Raw genomic sequence first — 18,910 nt, forward strand, 5'->3', positions numbered from 1 at the left:
TCTCATTATCTTATACAGCTCTATCAGGTCATCTCTCATCCTCCGTCACTCCAAGGAGAAACAGACAAGTTCACTCAACCTATAAGGCATGCTCCCCAATCCAGCCAACATCCTTGTAAATCTCCACTGCACCCTTTCTGTGGCTTCCACATCCTTCCTGTAATGAGGTGACCAGAAACACCTCTGTACCCCAAGTGGGGTCTGACCAAGGTCCTATATAGCTGCAACATTACCTCTTGGCTCCTAAGTTCAATTCCACCATTGATGAAGGCCAAAACACCGTATGCCTTCTTAACCACAGAGTCAACCTGCGCAGCTACTTTGAGCGTCCTATGGGCTCGGACCCCAAGATCCCTTTGATCCTCCACACTACCAAGAGTGTTATCATTAATGCTATATTCTGCCATCACATTTTACCTACCAAAATGAACCACTTCATACTTACCTTGGTTGAACTCCATCTGCCAAGTTTTGCATCCTATCAATGTCCCACTGTAACCTCTGATAGCCCTCCACACTACCCACAACACCTCCCACCTTTGTGCCATCAGCAAACTTACTAACCCATCCCTCCACTTCCTCATTCAGGTCATTTGTAAGAATCACAAAAGTAAGTATCCCAGAACAGATCCCCGAGGCATACCACTGGTGACTGATCTCCATGCAGAATATGACACCTCTACAACCACTCTTTGCCTTCTGTGGGCAAGGCAGTTCTGGATCCACAAAGCAATGTCCCCTTGGATCCCATGCCTCCTTACATTCTCAATAAGCCTTGTATGGAGTACCTTATCAAATGCTTTGCTGAAATCGGTATACGCTACATCTACTGCTCTTCCTTCATCAATGTGTTTAGCCACATCCTCAAAAAATTCAATCAGGCTCATAAGGCATGACCTGCCCTTGACAAAGCCATGCTGACTATTCCTAATCATATTCTACCTCTCCAAACGCTCATGAATCCTGCCTCTCAGGATCTTCTCCATCAATTTACCAACCACTTAATTAAGACTCACTGGTCTATAATTTCCTGGGATATCTCTACTCCCTTTCTTGAATAAGGGAACAACATCCGCAACTCTCCAATCCTCTGGAACCTCTCCCATCCCCATTGATGATGCAAAGATCATTGCCAGAGGCTCAGAAATCTCCTCCCTCACCTCCCACAGTACCCTGGAGTACATCTCATCCGGTCCTGGCAACTTATCCAACTTGAAGCTTTCCAAAAACTCTAGCACATCCTCTTTCTTAATATGTACATGCTTAAGTTTTTCAGTCTGCTCCAAGTCATCACTACAATCACCAAAGATCCTTTTTCATAGTGAATACTGAAGTATCATTAAGTATCTCTGCTAATTCCTCCAGTTCTATACACACTTTCCCACTGTCACATTTGATAGGTCCTATTCTTTCACGTCTTATCCTCTTGCTCTTCACATACTTGTAGAATGCCTTGGGTTTTTCCTTAATCCTGCCTGCCAAGGCCTTCTCATGGCCCCTTCTGGCTCTCCTAATTTCCTTCTTAAGCTCCTTCCTAGTAGCCTTATAATCTTCTAGATCTCTAACATTACCTAGCTCTCTGAATCTTTCATAAGGTTTTCTTTTCTTCTTGACTAGACTTGTACACCACTGTTCCTGTACCGTAACATAATTTGCCTGTGTCATTGGAATGTACCAATGCAGAACTCCACACAAATATCCCCAGAACATTTGCCGCATTTCTTCCATACTTTTCCGAGAACATCTGTTCCCAATGTAAACTTCCAATTTCCTGCCTGATAGCCTCATAATTCTCCTTACTCCAATTAAATGCCTTTCTAACTTGTCTGTTCCTCTCTCTCTCTCCAATGCTGTTGTAAAGGAGACAGAATTACGATCACTATCTCCAAAATGCTCTCCCACTGACAGACATAGAAACATAGAAAATAGGTGCAGGAGTAGGCCATTCGGCCCTTCAAGCCTGCACCGCCATTCAGTATGATCATGGCTGATCATCCAACTCAGAACCCTGTACCTGCTTTCTCACCATACCCGCTGATTCCTTTAGCCACAAGGGCCATATCTAACTTCCTCTTAAATATAGCCAATGAACCGGCCTCAACTGTTTCCTGTGGCACAGAATTCCACAGATTCACCACTCTCTGTGTGAAGAAGTTTTTCCTCATCTCGGTCCTAAAAGACTTCCCCTTTATCCTTAAACTGTGAGCCCTCATTCTGGACTTCCCCAACATCGGGAACAATCTTCCTGCATCTAGCCTGTCCAATCCCTTTAGAATTTAATACATTTCAATAAGATTCCCCCTCAATCTTCTAAATTCCAGTGAGTATAACCCTAGTCGATCCAGTCTTTCTTCATATGAAAGTCCTGCCATCCCAGGAATCAATCTGGTGAACCATCTTTGTACTCCCTCTATGGCAAGAATGTCTTTCCTCAGATTAGGGGACCAAAACTGCACACAATACTCTAGGTGCGGTCTCACCAAGGCCTTGTACAACTGCAGTAGAACCTCCCTGCTCCTGTACTCAAATCCTTTTGCTATGAATGCCAACAAACCATTTGCCTTTTTCACCCGACCAGGTTCATTTCCCAATACCATTATATGCAATGAAGACCAAAGAAACTGCAGATGCTACATTACGGAGCAACAAAGAAGATGCTGGAGGAATTCAGGGAGTGGAGCAGTACTGCTGGAGAGAAACAGATAGTCAGTGATTCAGGCTAAACCCTTCTCTGGACTGATGACTTGACTGATATGCATGCCATACCATTTCCTTACTACTACCCCATCCACTTGCGCTGATACTTGCAGGATGCTATGGACTTGACTCCCAGATACCACCGTACAGCAGTGCTTCCACACATCCTGCCATTTAGTCTATGTTTTCTTCTTGCATTTGACCTCTCAAAATGTATCACCCCACGTTTGTGTTGACTGCACTCTGTCTGTGCAACCTTTCTCCTCAAATTTCCACTAGTGGGAGACACTGACATTCTACTGGCTTCCTATCATGGAAATGTGGGGGTGGCGGGGGGAGGGGGGTGAGGGGCAGAAAAGTGCAGGAATAATAAATTGCACATACCTATAATGTTCAGATAAAAATATATCAGAATTAGAAATTCAGTTAAGCTTGATAATGCCACAAATGGCTTTCAGTCCATCACCTTGGGGAATTAATTAAAAAGATACATAGTATTTATACAACAATAATTCCCTGGTTATGAAATTAGAACATAATGTATTGTACATAATCTCATTATTTCTTGAACATGATCAACCCTAAAACTGTAAAATAATCATAAATTGTTGATGAACAATTATTAACTGTTTACTAAACAATTAAATCCTCCAGTTATTGACTTCTTGGGACCCTTTTGCAAGAGATAGCTTTTAATTGTTAACTCACCTTTGGCAATGGTTTCTGGAATGTCTGCATAGCAAGAAGCACAGGAGCAGCAGTTGCCCAGTTATAATACCTAGTTTTCATCAGCAGATGAAGACAGCATTAATATCACTCAAAATGTAAAAGGTTAATTAAGCTTATATAATTTAAATGTGGCATACAAAACTCATTTTCCCACAAAGTAGCACTATACAAATGAACAGCTCTTTATAAATGAAGAGCACTACATAAATATTATTTGACTTATCTTAATTCTTCTGATTATGTAACAGTAATAAATCAGCCAGATGCAGCAGTATGAAATTAACTTGTCTGTCTTACCACCATAAATTTTACAAACTAGACAACAAGAATATAGTTAAAATAAACAAACAATTAAATAAGCTGTCTATTGAACAAAATTGCCAATTCATTCCTCTAATATTTTTGTGCATTTGCTGATGTCCCTTTGTCTCATGTGAAACACTTGACAAGATGCAGTGGAGGGTCAAAGCAATTATTAACCATGGAAGTCTGCTTCTAATTCTTCACAGATCTTCAAACTACCACAGATTCTAAGTTCAAATCATAATGCACTCTGAGCAGTTGTCACAATTTTTTTTACATTTTTTCCCTTGTCTGTTTCACTTACTTGCTGCCAATCTTCACAACCAGATTGGGATCATCAATGATTCCTGGATTCTCTGCAAATTCTTGATATGATACAGAACGCCCCATAAACTGTTCTGTAAGAACAAAATCATTTGTATTCTTAGCCTTCCATACCATTTTGCAGTAAATTAGCCTTTTCTTTGTTCCAATTATGTTCTTTCTTGTAAAAATAGTGTATAATTTATGTTTCATGTTTTTTTATGAATGTTTATATGCTACATGCCTGTAATGCTGCTGCAAGTTTTTCATTACATTTGTGCATACATATACTTGTGCATATGATGATAAATTTGACTTTAACCAATAATACTACGACAAAATCATAAGACATGAATGCAACTTCATCCATCTATCCAAAAAATTCAAGGTTTCCTATGGCAACCTCATTTCTTAAAATATTATGGCTCTCCCGTAGTCATTCCACATTTTGAGTGACCAGCATTCTGAGATGTTCTACAATTACCATGTTAATGTGAACGCATGCTTATTTCTGTGCATCCACTTTAAGATTTAAACTAACTTTCAAAATCTGCCATTACATACTACTTCCAATCTTGCCCAGCTTCAAGACCAGCTCTTAGATGTTCTTTTCCAATTTTTTTGACTCCAGCAGTTAGTCTCACAATATTTTGAGTCTACTCATCTTGTAAGTTTGATACCACAACACTCAACATGTAAGCTCACCAAATTTGAATGCTGCTTGCTCTAAATGTGTAGAGCCATTCCAGTTTTATTGGCTCTGTTCATTGTTTACAGACTTTACCTAAAGATGTTGAACATCCATTCTGCTAGAGATTCCAAAGTTTCATTCAATCTCTTGCAAAACCATTCATGAATTATGCTGCCATTATTCTTACACCCAGAACTTTCCACTTGTCATTACTAACTTTCTTTGCTCTATCTACTAACCAGAATGGAAAATTACAGTGTTCTGTTGATTCTGGAATCTGGAGCAAATACCGACAGTTGGAGGAACTCAACAAAAAGTGCTGGAGGAGCTCAACCCTTACTCAAAATTGTTCCATCTGCTCTTCATCTCTCACGGATAGTTCCAAATATCCCCTTCCTTACACAGAGTCGAGTACTTGTGACATTTGTGTCTCCACTTATCACACACCAGTTTCTATCTCAACTTCCACCCATCACAGCTCCATCTGCCAATTTTTCTCCTTGTCTGCTTCCACCACCCCCGCCACCATCTCCCAACTCAACCCCTCCCCCGACCCAAACCTACTCCCTCATTGATCCACCTATCACAAAACAGTCCCCCATGTCACCCTTCCCTCCCGACTCTCAATCCTGACCCTAGATGGGGACAACTTATCTCTTTCTTACCACCCCCTGCCACCTCTGTTGTTTCTCCAGCCATTTGTTTTTTTTTGCTGGACATTTACTGCATGTTTGTATTTCAGAGAAACCTTCTCCAAAGTCTCCAATTTTAGCTTCAAAATCATAATGCCACTGACACAGATGGGTATCGGTAATAGTAAGAAAAATCATGGGATCCAATTTAGCATGTTCCCAATCCTGTTCCATGTTTTCAACTGACAAGCAATTGAATGAAACAGTATTTAAATGACAATAATAAAGTAACCAAATATTATTTTTAAAAATACAAAGGAAGATATTACATTGACAAAACCTGATACTAAAAAAATGTTTAAAATAGTCTGCAGCATAAATGTTCGATTTTATTGAAGAACAATGAATTTTTACTCTGCAATAAGACATTTTGTCTTTTTTTAGAAAGCTTCATTATCAGTCATATAATTTATCCAATTTTTATCATAAAGCAAGCTTGCTTATTTCTTATGATCTTGCATGAGTGTGCTATATTTGCCAACACATCAGCCACCTCTCAGTCTTTGACAGTTTTCTACCATTTATTTTGAAGATTAAGCAGAGCGACAGTGTGGATTTAAGCCCTACCGGGAACTGGGTTGAACGTACTGAACTCACTGAAATAAAACTCTGCTCTCACAACAGGAAATAAAGCCTCAGTTTCAACAAAATGAAGTAGTATTATTTGACTGATCACATATGTTTTCACCACAAACCCAATATAATCTATCATAAACTGTGCCCACTACATTAATTACATGAGGGACCTGAACAATGACAGGTAAAACCTACAAAACAAATCTCTGAAATTTCCTCCTTATCCCCCAAAGCAATTAGTGAAAATCTAAATCCAATAGCACAAACTATGCTCCACAAGCCTGAACAGCTGCACTCCCCAGATGATTCTGTAATCTCAACAGCACAGGATCCCACATTGGATCATTAATAGCTATGTATATCATTATAATCTTAAGTATGTTAAGCACATATCGTTCTGACTCATTCTAAAAGACATTAAAGATAATGTAGCCTTAACTAATTTTGATGGGACTCTCTTCTACACATCTCACATGAAGTGTTCCTCCAATTATAGTTCAAAGTAAACTTATTATCAAAGTGTGTATACCATACACAACCTTGAGATTCATTTTCTTGCAGACACTCACAGGAACATAAATAAATACAATAGAATCCATGAAAAACCATACACAAGTCACTGTTTATTGTCATTTTGGCCATAACTGCTGGTTCAGTACACAGTAAAAATAAGACAACATTTTTCAGGGCTATGGTGCTGCATGAAAGCAATACAAAAACTACACTGAACTACGTAAAAACAACACAGAAAAAATTACACTGGACTATAGACCAACCCAGGACTGCGTAAAATGCACAGAACAGTGCAGGCATTACAATAAATAATAAACAACACAATAGGCACAGTAGAGGGCAGTAAGTTGGTGTTAGTACAGATTCTGGGTACTGAGGAGTCTAATGGTTTGGGGGAAGAAACTGTTACATAGTCTGGTCGTGAGAGCCTGAATGCTTCGGTGCCTTTTCCCAGACGGCAGGAGGGAGAAGGGTCTGTATGAGGGGTGTGTGGGGTCCTTCAAAATGCTGCTTGCTTTGCGGATGCAGCGTGTAGTGTAAATGTCTGTAATGGTAGGAACAGAGACCCCGATGATCTTCTCAGCTGACCTCATTATCCGCTGCAGGGTCTTGTGATCCGAGATGGTGCAATTTCTGAACCAGGCAGTGATGCAGCTGCTCAAGATGCTCTGTACCTCTGTAGAATGTGGTAAGGATGGGGGGGGGGGGGGGTGGGAGATGGACTTCCTTCAGCCTTTGCAGAAAGTAGAGATGCTGCTGGGCTTTCTTTGCTATGGAGCTGGTGTTGAGGGACCAGCTGAGATCCTCCGCGAGTTGAGCATCAAGAAATTTGGTGCTCTTAACAATCTCGACCAAGGAGCTGTCAATGTTCAGCAGAGAGTGGTCGCACCATGCCCTCCTGAAGTCAACAACCATCTCTTTTGTTTTGTTCACATTCAGAGACAGGTTGTTGGCTCTGCACCAGTCCGTTAGCTGCTCTCTCTGTATACTGATTCATTGTTCTTACTGATGAGATCCACCACAGTCGTGTCATCAGCGAACTTGATGATATGGTTCGAGATGTGTGTTGCAGCACAGTCATGGGTCAGCAGAGTGAACAACAGTGGACTGAGCACACAGTCCTGGGGCGCCCCCCTGCTCAGTGTGATGGTGTTGGAGATGCGGTTTCTGATCTGGACTGACTGAGGTCTCCCAGTCAGTAAGTCTAGAATTCAGTTGCAGAGGGAGGTGTTCAGGCCCAGTAGACTCAGCTTTCCAATCAGTATTTGAGGAATGATTGTGTTGAATGCTGAACTAAAGTCTATGAACAGCATTCGAAAGTACGTGTCTTTTTTGTCCAGGCGGGTTAGGGCCAGGTGGAGAGTGATGCCAATGGCATCGTCTGTTGAACAGTTGGGATGGTACACGAACTGCAGGGGGTCCAGTAAGGGGGGCAGCAGGGTCTTTATGTGCCTCATGATGAGCCTCTCGAAACACTTCATGATGATGGATGTGAGTGCAACGGGATGGTAATCATTGAGGCAGGACAGTGAAGACTTCTTCAGCACAGGGATGATGCTGGCGGCCTTGAAGCATGTTGGAACGACGGCGCTGCTCAGGGAGATGTTGAAGATGTCAGTGAGAACATCTGCTAGCTGGTCTGCACATCCTCTGAGCACTCTGCCAGGAATGTTGTCTGGTCCAGCAGCCTTCTGTGGGTTGACCCTGCACAGGGTTCTCCTCACTTTGGCCACTGTGAGACACAGCACCTGGTCATGTGGAAGAGGGATGGTCTTCCTTGCCACCACTTCATTTTCCACCTCAAACCGGGCGTAGAAGTTATTCAGCGCATCTGGCAGGGAGGTATCACCTGCACAGTCAGGTGATGTTGTCCTGTAGTTGGTGATGTCCTGAATGTCCCTCCACATGCGCTGCGTGTCACCGCTGTCCTGGAAGTGGCTGTGGATTCACTGGGCATGCGCACGCTTTGCCCCTCTGATGGCCCAGGACAGTTTGGCCCTCGCTGTTGTTAGGGCTGCCTTGTCGCCTGCTCTGAAGGCAGAGTCACGGGTCCTCAGCAGCGCACACACCTCCGCGGTCATCCATGGCTTCTGGTTAGCGCGTGTAGTGATGGTCTTGAACAAAGTAACATCATCGATGCACTTGCTGATGTAGCTGGTCACTGATGCTGTGTACTCCTCTAAGTTGGTAGAGTCGCCATCGGTTGCAGCCTCCCTGAGCATGTGCCAGTCAGTGTGCTCAAAGCAGTCTTGAAGAGCAGAGATGGCTCCTGCTGGCCAGGTTTTCACCTGCTTCTGGACTGGTCTGGAGCGCCTGACGAGCGGTCTGTGTTCTGGGATTAGCATAACAGAGGTGTGGTCTGAGTAAACGAGGTGGGGGTGGGGATCCGCCCAGTATGTGTGGTGAACTACATATACCTGTCTGGACACACCCCCTGCTGACTGCTCCTGTGGCTCTTCCCACAGACCCCTGTATAAAGGCAATCAAGGCCTGAGCCCGGCCTCTCAGTCTCCAGGATGTAGTATGGTGGTCACTCACTGCTTGTTCCTTCTCCCAGTCAATAAAAGCCGATATCTCGCCATTACGTCTCAGAGTGAGTTATTGATAGTGCATCAGTATGTGTCGGGGATGTTTGTGTAAGCAAGATCCAACGCGTTCTCCCCTCTTGTTGCAAAGTCCACATGCTGATAGAATTTAGAGAGCACTGACTTGAGGTTTGCGTGGTTAAAATCTCTGGCGACAATAAACAGTTCATCAGGGTGTGCGTTCTGCAATTCACTAATAGCCCCATACAGTTCACAGAGTGCCTCCTTAGCATTAGCTCTGGGAGGAATATAGACACCGACTATAAGGACAGTGGTGAATTCCCGTGATAAATAAAATGGTCTGCATCTAACAAAGGCGAAGTCCCTGAAAGTGTGTCTACAGACTGTGTCGTCAAGTTCAGCATGGAGGCGAAAGAACCATCCATGCTGATCCAGGAGCTCAAAAGTTGTGGCATTTGACCCAAGATTCCTGCACCTCCCGCCTGATGGTAGTAGTGAAAAGAGGGGCAGACAGGTCAAATGCAGGAAGAGAGGATGAACAGATGACAGATCTTAGCTGGCAGAGAGTAGTGGGGCTGACCACTGGGTCTTTTTCTGCTCTCGGGTCTCAACTTTTAATCTGGCTTGAAGTCCGTCTCGGCAATGAATGATTTTCATCCGCTTGAAGATGCTGCAACAGTATCCCTGAGTCAAGTTCACTGAATCAGAGTTCATGTATTCGGTACAGAAGTATATTTCTTAAAGGGAAGTTGCAGGCTACAGATTGCAGTGATTGTAGTTCAGAAGAAGTACACCTAGTGGTTTTGTAAGCTGCCTGCAAAATGGCGTCGTATATCAAAGTGCCATCTTGGTTCAAGAAAACCAGAACAGCACAGCATAGGAACAGGGCCTCTACCCACAATGGCTGTGCCAAATATGATACTGAATTAAACTCTCTTCTACCTGTACAGAATTCATATCCTTTACCTTGTACTCAACAAAACAAAATTGCCCCGTACATGTTTAAACATCCCCCCCCCCCCCCCACTTTAAATACATCCCCTCTAATAGTTGATATTTCGTCCTTAGGAAATACACTCTGACCATCTAGCCTATCTAGTATGTCTCTCATAATTTTGTAAACTTCAGTCAGGTCTATGGTTATATGGTAGGTCTTTGCTCAAGTTCTGCTGCTTCACAGAAAACAACATGCATCCTTCCCCAATTCAACTTTGATAGATTTTTCAGATATGATTTTTACCTTGAATCCTTGTCAGAAGGGATTAGTGGCTCTTATTTATAATATGATTATGAAGATACAACCAGAAATATCAGGTAGAATTAAACAAGAATGGGAAAAAGAACTTCAATATAATATATCAACAGAAAAATGGGAAAACATTTTACAAATGGTTAATTCTTCTTCTATATGTGCTAAACATGCTTTAATACAATTTAAGGTTGTACATAGAGCCCATATGTCTAAAGATAAGCTTGCTCGATTCTATTCTCATATTAACCCTCAACGTGACAGATGTCATTTAGATGTGGCCTCATTGACCCACGTTTTGGTTATGTCCCACTTTACATAACTATTGGAAGGACATATTTGCTACCATTTCCTCAATTTGGAATATTGATTTACAACCTCATTTTATCACTGCAATTTTTGGTATACCAAATGAGGATGGTAGTCGACTTTCCCCTTCAATTAGACGAATGATCGCCTTTGTAACATTAATGGCCAGAAGGTCTATATTACAAAATTGGAAAGAAGTAAATCCTCCTACCACGTTTCAGTGGTTCTCTCAAACTATTTCTTATTTGAGCTCAGAAAAAATTAGAAGCACTATTTTTGACTCATCAATTAAATTTGAAGAAACTTGGGGACCGTTCATTTGACACTTTCATATGAATTAATTTGGCCTCTTCCAGACCTTTTCTCTTTTTATTCTTGTTCTGGTATGGAGTTCCGGAGTTTTTGACGCTATCATATACATATAAACTGTTATTACTGTCCATGTTAGTTTAGTTTAGGTTTAATTTTTTTTCAATATATATTTTTTTTTCTTTTGATGATTATTCTTACTCTTTTTCATGTATAATTATTATAGGCTTGATTGATTAATGTACTTTTTTTGCTGATATTTTAATAAGATATTGTTATCTTACTACTAATTCAACTTCAAGTCTAGTGCACTTATAACCTATTCAATATTATGATATGTCTTTTTTATATATGAAATTCAATAAAAAGATTGAAAAAGAAAAAGAAAGAAAACAACATAACCTCTCTTTCGAGCCAATCCATGTCCCTTTGATGGCCTCCACATCTGTGCAGTAATAGGATGACCAAAACTGCATGCAACAGTCCATGTGCAATCTAACCAACGTTTTGTATAATTACAACACAACTTGCTTACTCTTATACCCAGTGCCCTGACCAATTAGACCAAACATACCATACATTTTCTTTACCACCATATCTATTGGGTGGCCACTTTCAGGAAGCAATGGACTATGAGCCAGACCCCATGATTCCTTGCTGCTTCAAAACTGTTAAAGCTCCTGTCATGAATGGCATACTTCCCGTTTACACCAACTTCTCAAAGTGCAACACCTCACACTGGCTCAGTCTGTCATCTCACCACATGTACTGATCTGTATTCTGCTGTATCCCTTGACAGCGCTCTTACATTGTCCACAAATCCCATCTTTGTCATCCACAAACTGACTAACTAACCTATCTACATTTTCATCAACATTTATATATATCACGAGCAATGATCCCACCATTGATCCTCAAAGAACAACGCAGAGACAGTCAGAATAACATCTTTCCATCATGACTGTCTTCTCTGGGCAAGCCAATTCCAAATCCAAACCAAAGATCCGACGTATCTTAATCTCATCAAAGACCATGGCCTCTTTCGGCCCTTTTAATCTCCTGCTTGACTTCTTTCCTGTTTCCTTCGCACTTCTGAAGCCCTATCTGATTTTAGCATCCTGAACTTATTTTCCCTTTTTCTTTTTCACTAAATTCATCATCTTTCTTGTCACCCAAGCTTCTCTTACCAGCTTTGTTCTTCCTTACTGGAACATGTCAGTGCTCAGCAGGTACTTAAACAATTCCCCCAAGTCATACATGGCATTGTCCTAATTTACTCCCCCCAGTTTCTCTCTAATAATTTCATAACTTGACTGAACCTAGTACTCCCCTGCAAGGGCCAGACTGATCCTTATTCAAAAGTATCTTAAAATTGAGTGTGAGCACTTATCCCAAAATTGTCTCCTAGTAAAATATCTTTAAACCTGCCTGGCTCAATTCCCAAAAGAAATTCCAGTATGGTCCCTTCCCTACACTTTTGGTCCCTTTCCAAACACTGGATCAAGAAAACCTCTTTAATGACCCTTGGAAATTCTGCCCCAACTAAGGCTTTTGCAATATATTGTGCAGTGCACAAGTCAGAAATATCTATTGTGAGCATCTAAATTAAAATAATAAAAATACCAAATTAAATTTGGAGCTCTGGTATATTAAATTTGAATTGTTAAAACCTTCCAAGAGAATAAAATGCAAGGAGTGGTGAAGCTGCCCATAAACCAACAAATAACAAATAGCATGTCATTTTATTTGCTGTTGTCTCCAAGGGGAGGAAAAAATGGCCTCATCTGTTTTGGCCCATATGTATCTTCAGTCCCATCAATGTCACAAGCTAGTAAGAAGAATTGACCTAAAGCTCATTTTTGACCAACAAAGAAATGGACTTAAACAACTCCCACAGGTCACAACATGCTGTTGAAGTTGACGGTTCACAGGCATGTGTATGAAACTGACGTGTTTTAAATCAAGTCTCAACTGTAGATTATACTGGTTCAATTGGCAAGCCTGAAAATATCACATTTAGCAGAACGAGCCTGCATTATTTCTGTGACAAACAAAGATTTGGGCCCATAAAAATTTTACCGTTTGTTATTTCTTTGTAGTCATTTAGCCCGCCACAGAGTGAAATGGCAATGGTTGGCAAGTCCCCAATAGTGTCAGAGAAACTGTCAACACCGCTGTCCATTCCAGGGCTTCCTACTGACTGCGGTGACTGGCTTTCTGAGTGCACTCCATGTTCAGAGCCGTTTCGACCAGCTGTGTTGTTATCACTACAGACAAAACAATTATAGTATTTTAGAATTCACATCATGACTGAACTTCGAAAGAAATTTTACACGTTCATGGGAATTACCATTTTGGAAAATAAAGTGCTGCAACTTCAGGATTCATGTCAGTGATATCATCCAGGTAGACACCATCCAGACCCAGGTGACGACTGCGTTTATCTGGGGAAAAATAAGAACAAAGAATCTGTAGAATAATTGTGGGCTTAAGTTTCCCTAAAATTTAATCAAAGTAAGACATCAGCTTTAATCTTATCAATTCCCACAAAGTCCAGTTTATTTTTTTTTAAATAAGCAGATTACTTTCCCCATTTTCATCAACAGGTACAGTGAAAAAGATATCTTGACAGATGAAAACACATTTCATTAAGATAAGATGTTTTCAGCCGTCAGACACTAATCCAATTGAACAGTTAATCAAGCTAAGTCAATGCACTTTTCCTATTACCAACCTATTATCGTCAGACAAACATACATTTAGAAAATATAGCTTACTGAGTAGTGGAAAAACAAAGGACATTAGAGAGGAAAGAAACTGCTCTTTTGGACAGGAAATATATTCATTCTGCTGTGGGTGCTGTATAAGAATCCAAAATTTTTCAATGCAGTCCAAAAATAATTACTAGGGCGAGACCTTGCCTGTAAAGCTGCCATACAGGAAGCAGACTTTTAAGTAAATGTACAGCTTCAAATTTTTCGCTGCAGATGTGTAGGAGCCTCATTTTCTTGTTGCTTATCGCAAGCTTAGCATGGACTGGATTCTGTGACTAAACACCTACACTTCCAACAAAACACTTCATTTACATTTCAAATATCTGGGCAGCTTATCTGACATTTCATCTGCACTGCTTATGTGTTCTTATAGATTCTCAACTGCCAAGCGGAAGCATTTTTGAAATGGACGATACTTTTCACATTCAGAATTGAATATGACAGTTGCTAAACTTGATGCAAATAACTCAGATCTTCAAACTATCCTAAATTTTCCAAGTGCTTCTGATACCTGAATATGAACTAAACTGTTCATTTCCAGTAGTGGGAAGTCACAACACATGTATCTTAATTTTAAAAATAATTGGGGCTATTATGAGGCAGCTTATCGTACAACAGAAAACGCTATGAAATAGCTGATCCAAAGGTGACATTCTTACCTTTCTTCTTGGAAGGTGAATCAGTTTTATTGACTTGCTTGTTCTGATTCTGAGTATTGTTCAACTCCCCATTTTCTGGAACCAAAGGAGCAACTGCAGTAGAGGGTTCATAATGCTCTGGACCACACGTGAAATTGTCCACAGATTGAGGCACCATTCCACCTGCAGTTACAGGCTCAGGTTTCACTAATGGAGGAGGAGTTGATGAACTGTCATGAGAATTTACCAATGGATCACTGTTGATTACCCTGAAGTGAGTGTTTCCTGATGGAGTTATGTTTACCCTGTTAAGATCTTCCAACTTCTGATGAGGAATAAGCTGAAAAAGTATTAATAATTTGTACATTTATCTATTTACATTTATTAACAAATATTGTCTAGTAAATGACAGATGTAGTTTTACAAATAGTACATCTACTGGTCATAAATATGTGTGTAAAGTCATTTGGCAGAATTTATGAAGAACAAATTCTATGGGAGAGAGAAACACAATAAAGAGAAAACAAAGTACAAGAGGGAAATTAAATCAATGTCACTTTTCTCAATTTTCCTCCAACCTATATGCGGCCACATTCAGCTCTCAAACAAAATTGTAAAGTACACAGTTTGGTATAACCAATTCCCAATGGAAGTACAATTTAACCTCCCTTGAGTGTACAGGTGCTAGCAGGTGTAGTAAAAATAAATTTGAGAAAAAATAACTTGCAGAAAAATTCAAAGGGATGTTATGGTACTGCATAAATCTTGGGCTGGCTCAGAGAGTTAATGAAGCTGGCTAAATTTTCTTTCCATAAAAAACCATCTGTGCTTGCCAGTGACTAAAGGGCACAAGCAAAGGAATAAATTCCTACAAGGTGTTGGTCCAATTCTCTGTGCCTTCTTCCATCAACAAACCCTGCCTGAAAAATACAGGTGACAGCCACATTTTCTGGTTTAGTTGCCTGCCAAACCTATCAACATATTTTTTAAAGTTAGAAACATCAGAAGATATTCCTTTCAACAACTTTTTGGAAGAATTAAAAACTATAACATTTAAAAACACTTAAAATTAATACAATAAAATGTCATGCTTCCTTTTTCCTTACAGCCATTCCACTCCATTCAAATGAATAGTGTCACAGCCCTGGCACCAGATTTAACCTAAAGTGTGTCAAGTGGATTCCCATAGTCAAAACCACGAATCTATGACAACATTGAGTTCTGCTGCTGCTGCCGACAAGAGGTCAGCCACCAATACTGCAAATGAACTGTTGTTAAGTTTGGAACTATGTGCACAAGGATTTCTGGAGCAAACCAGTGGAGCAATTGCTGTAGAGGTTTCAAAGAGTTCTGGCATTGATTGGTATTTCCCTGGAAAATTTGTCAACAGTTCCACAAATCTGCAAATGAGAAAAAAGTAAACCAACTGAAAGGGTTTTTTTGACGTGATTTATAATGAGAATACAACAATGGAAGATTGTTGAAACAGAGTGACACAAGACATTTGAGAGGAAAGTAGATAAACATTTTAAAGATTTTTACTTTCAGGCTATATGGAATTAAGGCAGAATAGACAACAGCAATGAAGAAATCAGGTGGTCAAAGCAGCAGGTATGGAAGTGGTCAGATGGAACAAATAGCTTGCACTTACACTGGGATTTCTGTGACTCCACATCAATGAACAGAAATGGGTAACAGAACAAAATAAATCAAATGGCCTTTTCTCATTTTTGTATTCTTAAGAGCAGCATTATGAATACGCTTTCACAATTACGTAATCTCAAACTCTTTCCCTGGTACCTTGGCAGTTTGAGGTAGTTCTCCCCAAGCCCAGTGCATTTGCGTATTTATATTCTGCATCCCTCGTTCTGATGGCTTGCTGACCAACTCGGAGTCACTGTTAGGCGTAGGAGGGCGAAGCCTTGAATGACTGAAAAATAATTAAGCAAATCTTCAATGGAAACTTTTATAAAAATGAAAAATAAACAGCCACTATGCACTATCACAGGTTAAAGACTTGAACAATATAAATTTACATTTACATATTTTAGAATGGGATAGATGGAAGAATCGGCTCACAACTTTTTAAAAGGATATCTTTCTTTGTTACTTTTAATTAACCCAATCCTGCATTTCTCTATTAATTCAACTGGATACTTACACTATGCCACACTGGGAATTTTACTTGGTTTAAAATGAACATTGACATTCTCTATGTCATGTGACAGAGATGATTTCCCATCATTTTTATGCTTATTGACTGAAATATTTTGCATTCATTTCATGAGTAAAAAAAATTGCAGTTAGAATATATTAAGTACACTAATTATCTATTAAACATGATGAATTAGTAGTTAGTGTCTACTAATCAAATAAAATTGCACAAAGGTGATAAGAGACTCGTTAACCTGCTCTTTAAATAAGTAATCATTTACATAGATTAGAAGCTCTATTAACTGTATGAAGATACCTTTTAACCAACATTTCACTTTCAAGAATAGTTTGGGAGATGGGGTATGCTTACAGGGCAGAGATATTGATAGATTCAAGTACAATGAACAAATCAAAGAGAAACGCACCATGCGTAAGTAGCGTGCTATTGTAGCTGATCTTATAAATTATGAAACTTTTCATGCAATAGTTATTTATTCTAGTTCCCTGTACTTGCTGGGTTAAGATTCAATGAACTTAACATCTGTTGGATTTATGTTGATGGGAACAAAAGTAGTTTTCCTCAAAGGGGATTATTCCTTTTCTTAAATGGAGATATCCCAACCTAATCAAATTCCTTCTCTCTGTGATGAATCCGTATTAAACAAATCTGCCATCCTTTAAAGGTGATTAAATAAAGGGGGTCAGCATTCATCAACAGCAACTGTAGCTGTAGAAATATTTATGCTTTTTTTTAAATCAAACTACATAAATATGTTGCAAGTACATTCAGAAACTGATGCCTTGTGGGAATAAGAATGTTAGTAAAATATTGAATTTCTGTTTTCTGTTCCAGTGTTTAACCTAAACCTTTGCAGTGCTGCAAGGCAGATTTGTCATCTAACACACACAAAATGCTGGTGGAACACAGCAGGCCAGACAGCATCTATAGGAAGAAACGCTGTCGATGCCAAGACCCTTTGTCAGGACTAACCGAAAGAAAAGATAATAAGAGATTTGAAAGTAGGAGGGGGAGGGGGAAATGCGAAATGATAGGAGAGGACCGGAGGGGGTGGGGTGAAGCTAAGAGCTTGAAAGGTGTTTGGCAAAAGGGACACAGAGCTGGAGAAGGGAAAGGATCATGGGATGGGAGGCCTAGGGAGAAAGCAAGGGGGAGGGAGGCACCAGAGGGAGATGGAGAACAGGCAGAGTGATGGGCAGAGAGAGAGAAAAAAACAAACAACTGAATATTGTCAGGGATGGGGTAAGAAGGGGAGGAGGGGCAGTAACAGAAGTTAGAGAAATCAATGTTCATGCCATCAGGTTGGAGGCTACCCAGACGGAATATAAGGTGTTGTTCCTCCAACCTGAGTGTGGCTTTATCTTGACGGTAGAGGAAGCCATGGATAGACATAACAGAATGGGAATGGGATGTGGAATTAAAATGTGTGGCCACTGGGAGATCCTGCTTTCAGAGCGTAGGTGTTCAGTGAAACGGTCTCCCAGTCTGCGTCGGGTCTCAACGGGAGCACCGGACGCAAGTGCTACACCTGTCCTTACACTTCCTCCCTCACCACCATTCAGGGCCCCAGACAGTCCTTCCAGGTGAGGCGACACTTCACCTGTGAGTCGGCTGGTGTGGTATACTGCATCCCCACCCCTTCCTTTTTTTTTCCTCTCTCTGCCCATCACCCTTTGCCTGTTCTCCATCTCCCTCTGGTGCTCCCCTCCCTCTTTCTTTCTCCCCGTCCCATGATCCTTTCCCTTCTCTAGCTCTGTATCCCTTTTGCCAATCACCTTTCCAGCTCTTAGCTTCACACCACCCCCTCCTGTCTTCTCCTATCATTTCGCATTTCCCCTCCCCCTCATACTTTCAAATCTCTTACTATCTTTTCTTTCAGTTAGTCCAAAACGTCAACAGTGCTTCTTCCTATAGATGCTGCCTGGCCTGCTGCGTTCCACCGGCATTTTGTGTGTGTTGCTTGAATTTCCAGCATCTGCAGATTTCCTCGTGTTTGCATTTTTAGATTTGTCATCTCTCGTGTTTCATGTTGATGTACATCTCATATTTCTGCTGACAAAGACAACAGCCATTTGGCCCACTGAGCCTAGACTAGATCTCACGGTAATCCCAAACAATCCTTATTTATATGCCCATCAACTCCAACACAATTCTCCTAACACCCAAGTACACTTGGGATCACTTACAGTGGCCATTTAACCAGCATGTCTATGCAATGTGGGAGAAATCTACAACACCCAGAAGAAACCCATGCATGTTCCTCCTTTGACTGCAAACACCACACAGACAGCACTGGATATCAGGACTGAACCAAACTGCAGTATCTGTAGCTGCTGAGTCACGGAGTCTCCCTGATAGAGGTTTCCTTAATCTAATCCTAATCTTGAGTTCAACATTGTCCTTATTTC

General features: G+C 40.7%; 1 protein-coding gene across 3 annotated transcripts in view; it reads right to left on the bottom strand.

Annotated features, from left to right (window-relative positions):
* Positions 1-18,910, bottom strand: part of LOC132400663 (phosphatidate phosphatase LPIN1-like) — a 76,398-nt gene that overhangs the window by 38,489 nt on the left and 18,999 nt on the right. For all 3 annotated transcript variants that reach the window (XR_009514328.1, XM_059981876.1, XM_059981877.1), the window contains exons 6-11: positions 16,130-16,259; positions 14,351-14,669; positions 13,268-13,361; positions 12,997-13,184; positions 4,034-4,127; positions 3,406-3,475 (exon numbers count right to left, since the gene is read on the bottom strand). Coding sequence is in view for 2 of the 3 variants with exons in the window: in XM_059981876.1 (XP_059837859.1) it covers positions 3,406-3,475; positions 4,034-4,127; positions 12,997-13,184; positions 13,268-13,361; positions 14,351-14,669; positions 16,130-16,259 (895 nt within the window). In the remaining variant the exon portion in view is untranslated. The remainder of the gene's footprint in view (positions 1-3,405; positions 3,476-4,033; positions 4,128-12,996; positions 13,185-13,267; positions 13,362-14,350; positions 14,670-16,129; positions 16,260-18,910) is intronic.

The sequence above is a fragment of the Hypanus sabinus genome, chromosome 10, assembly GCF_030144855.1.
Source record: "Hypanus sabinus isolate sHypSab1 chromosome 10, sHypSab1.hap1, whole genome shotgun sequence".
In the NCBI taxonomy this organism is placed as follows: domain Eukaryota; kingdom Metazoa; phylum Chordata; class Chondrichthyes; order Myliobatiformes; family Dasyatidae; genus Hypanus; species Hypanus sabinus.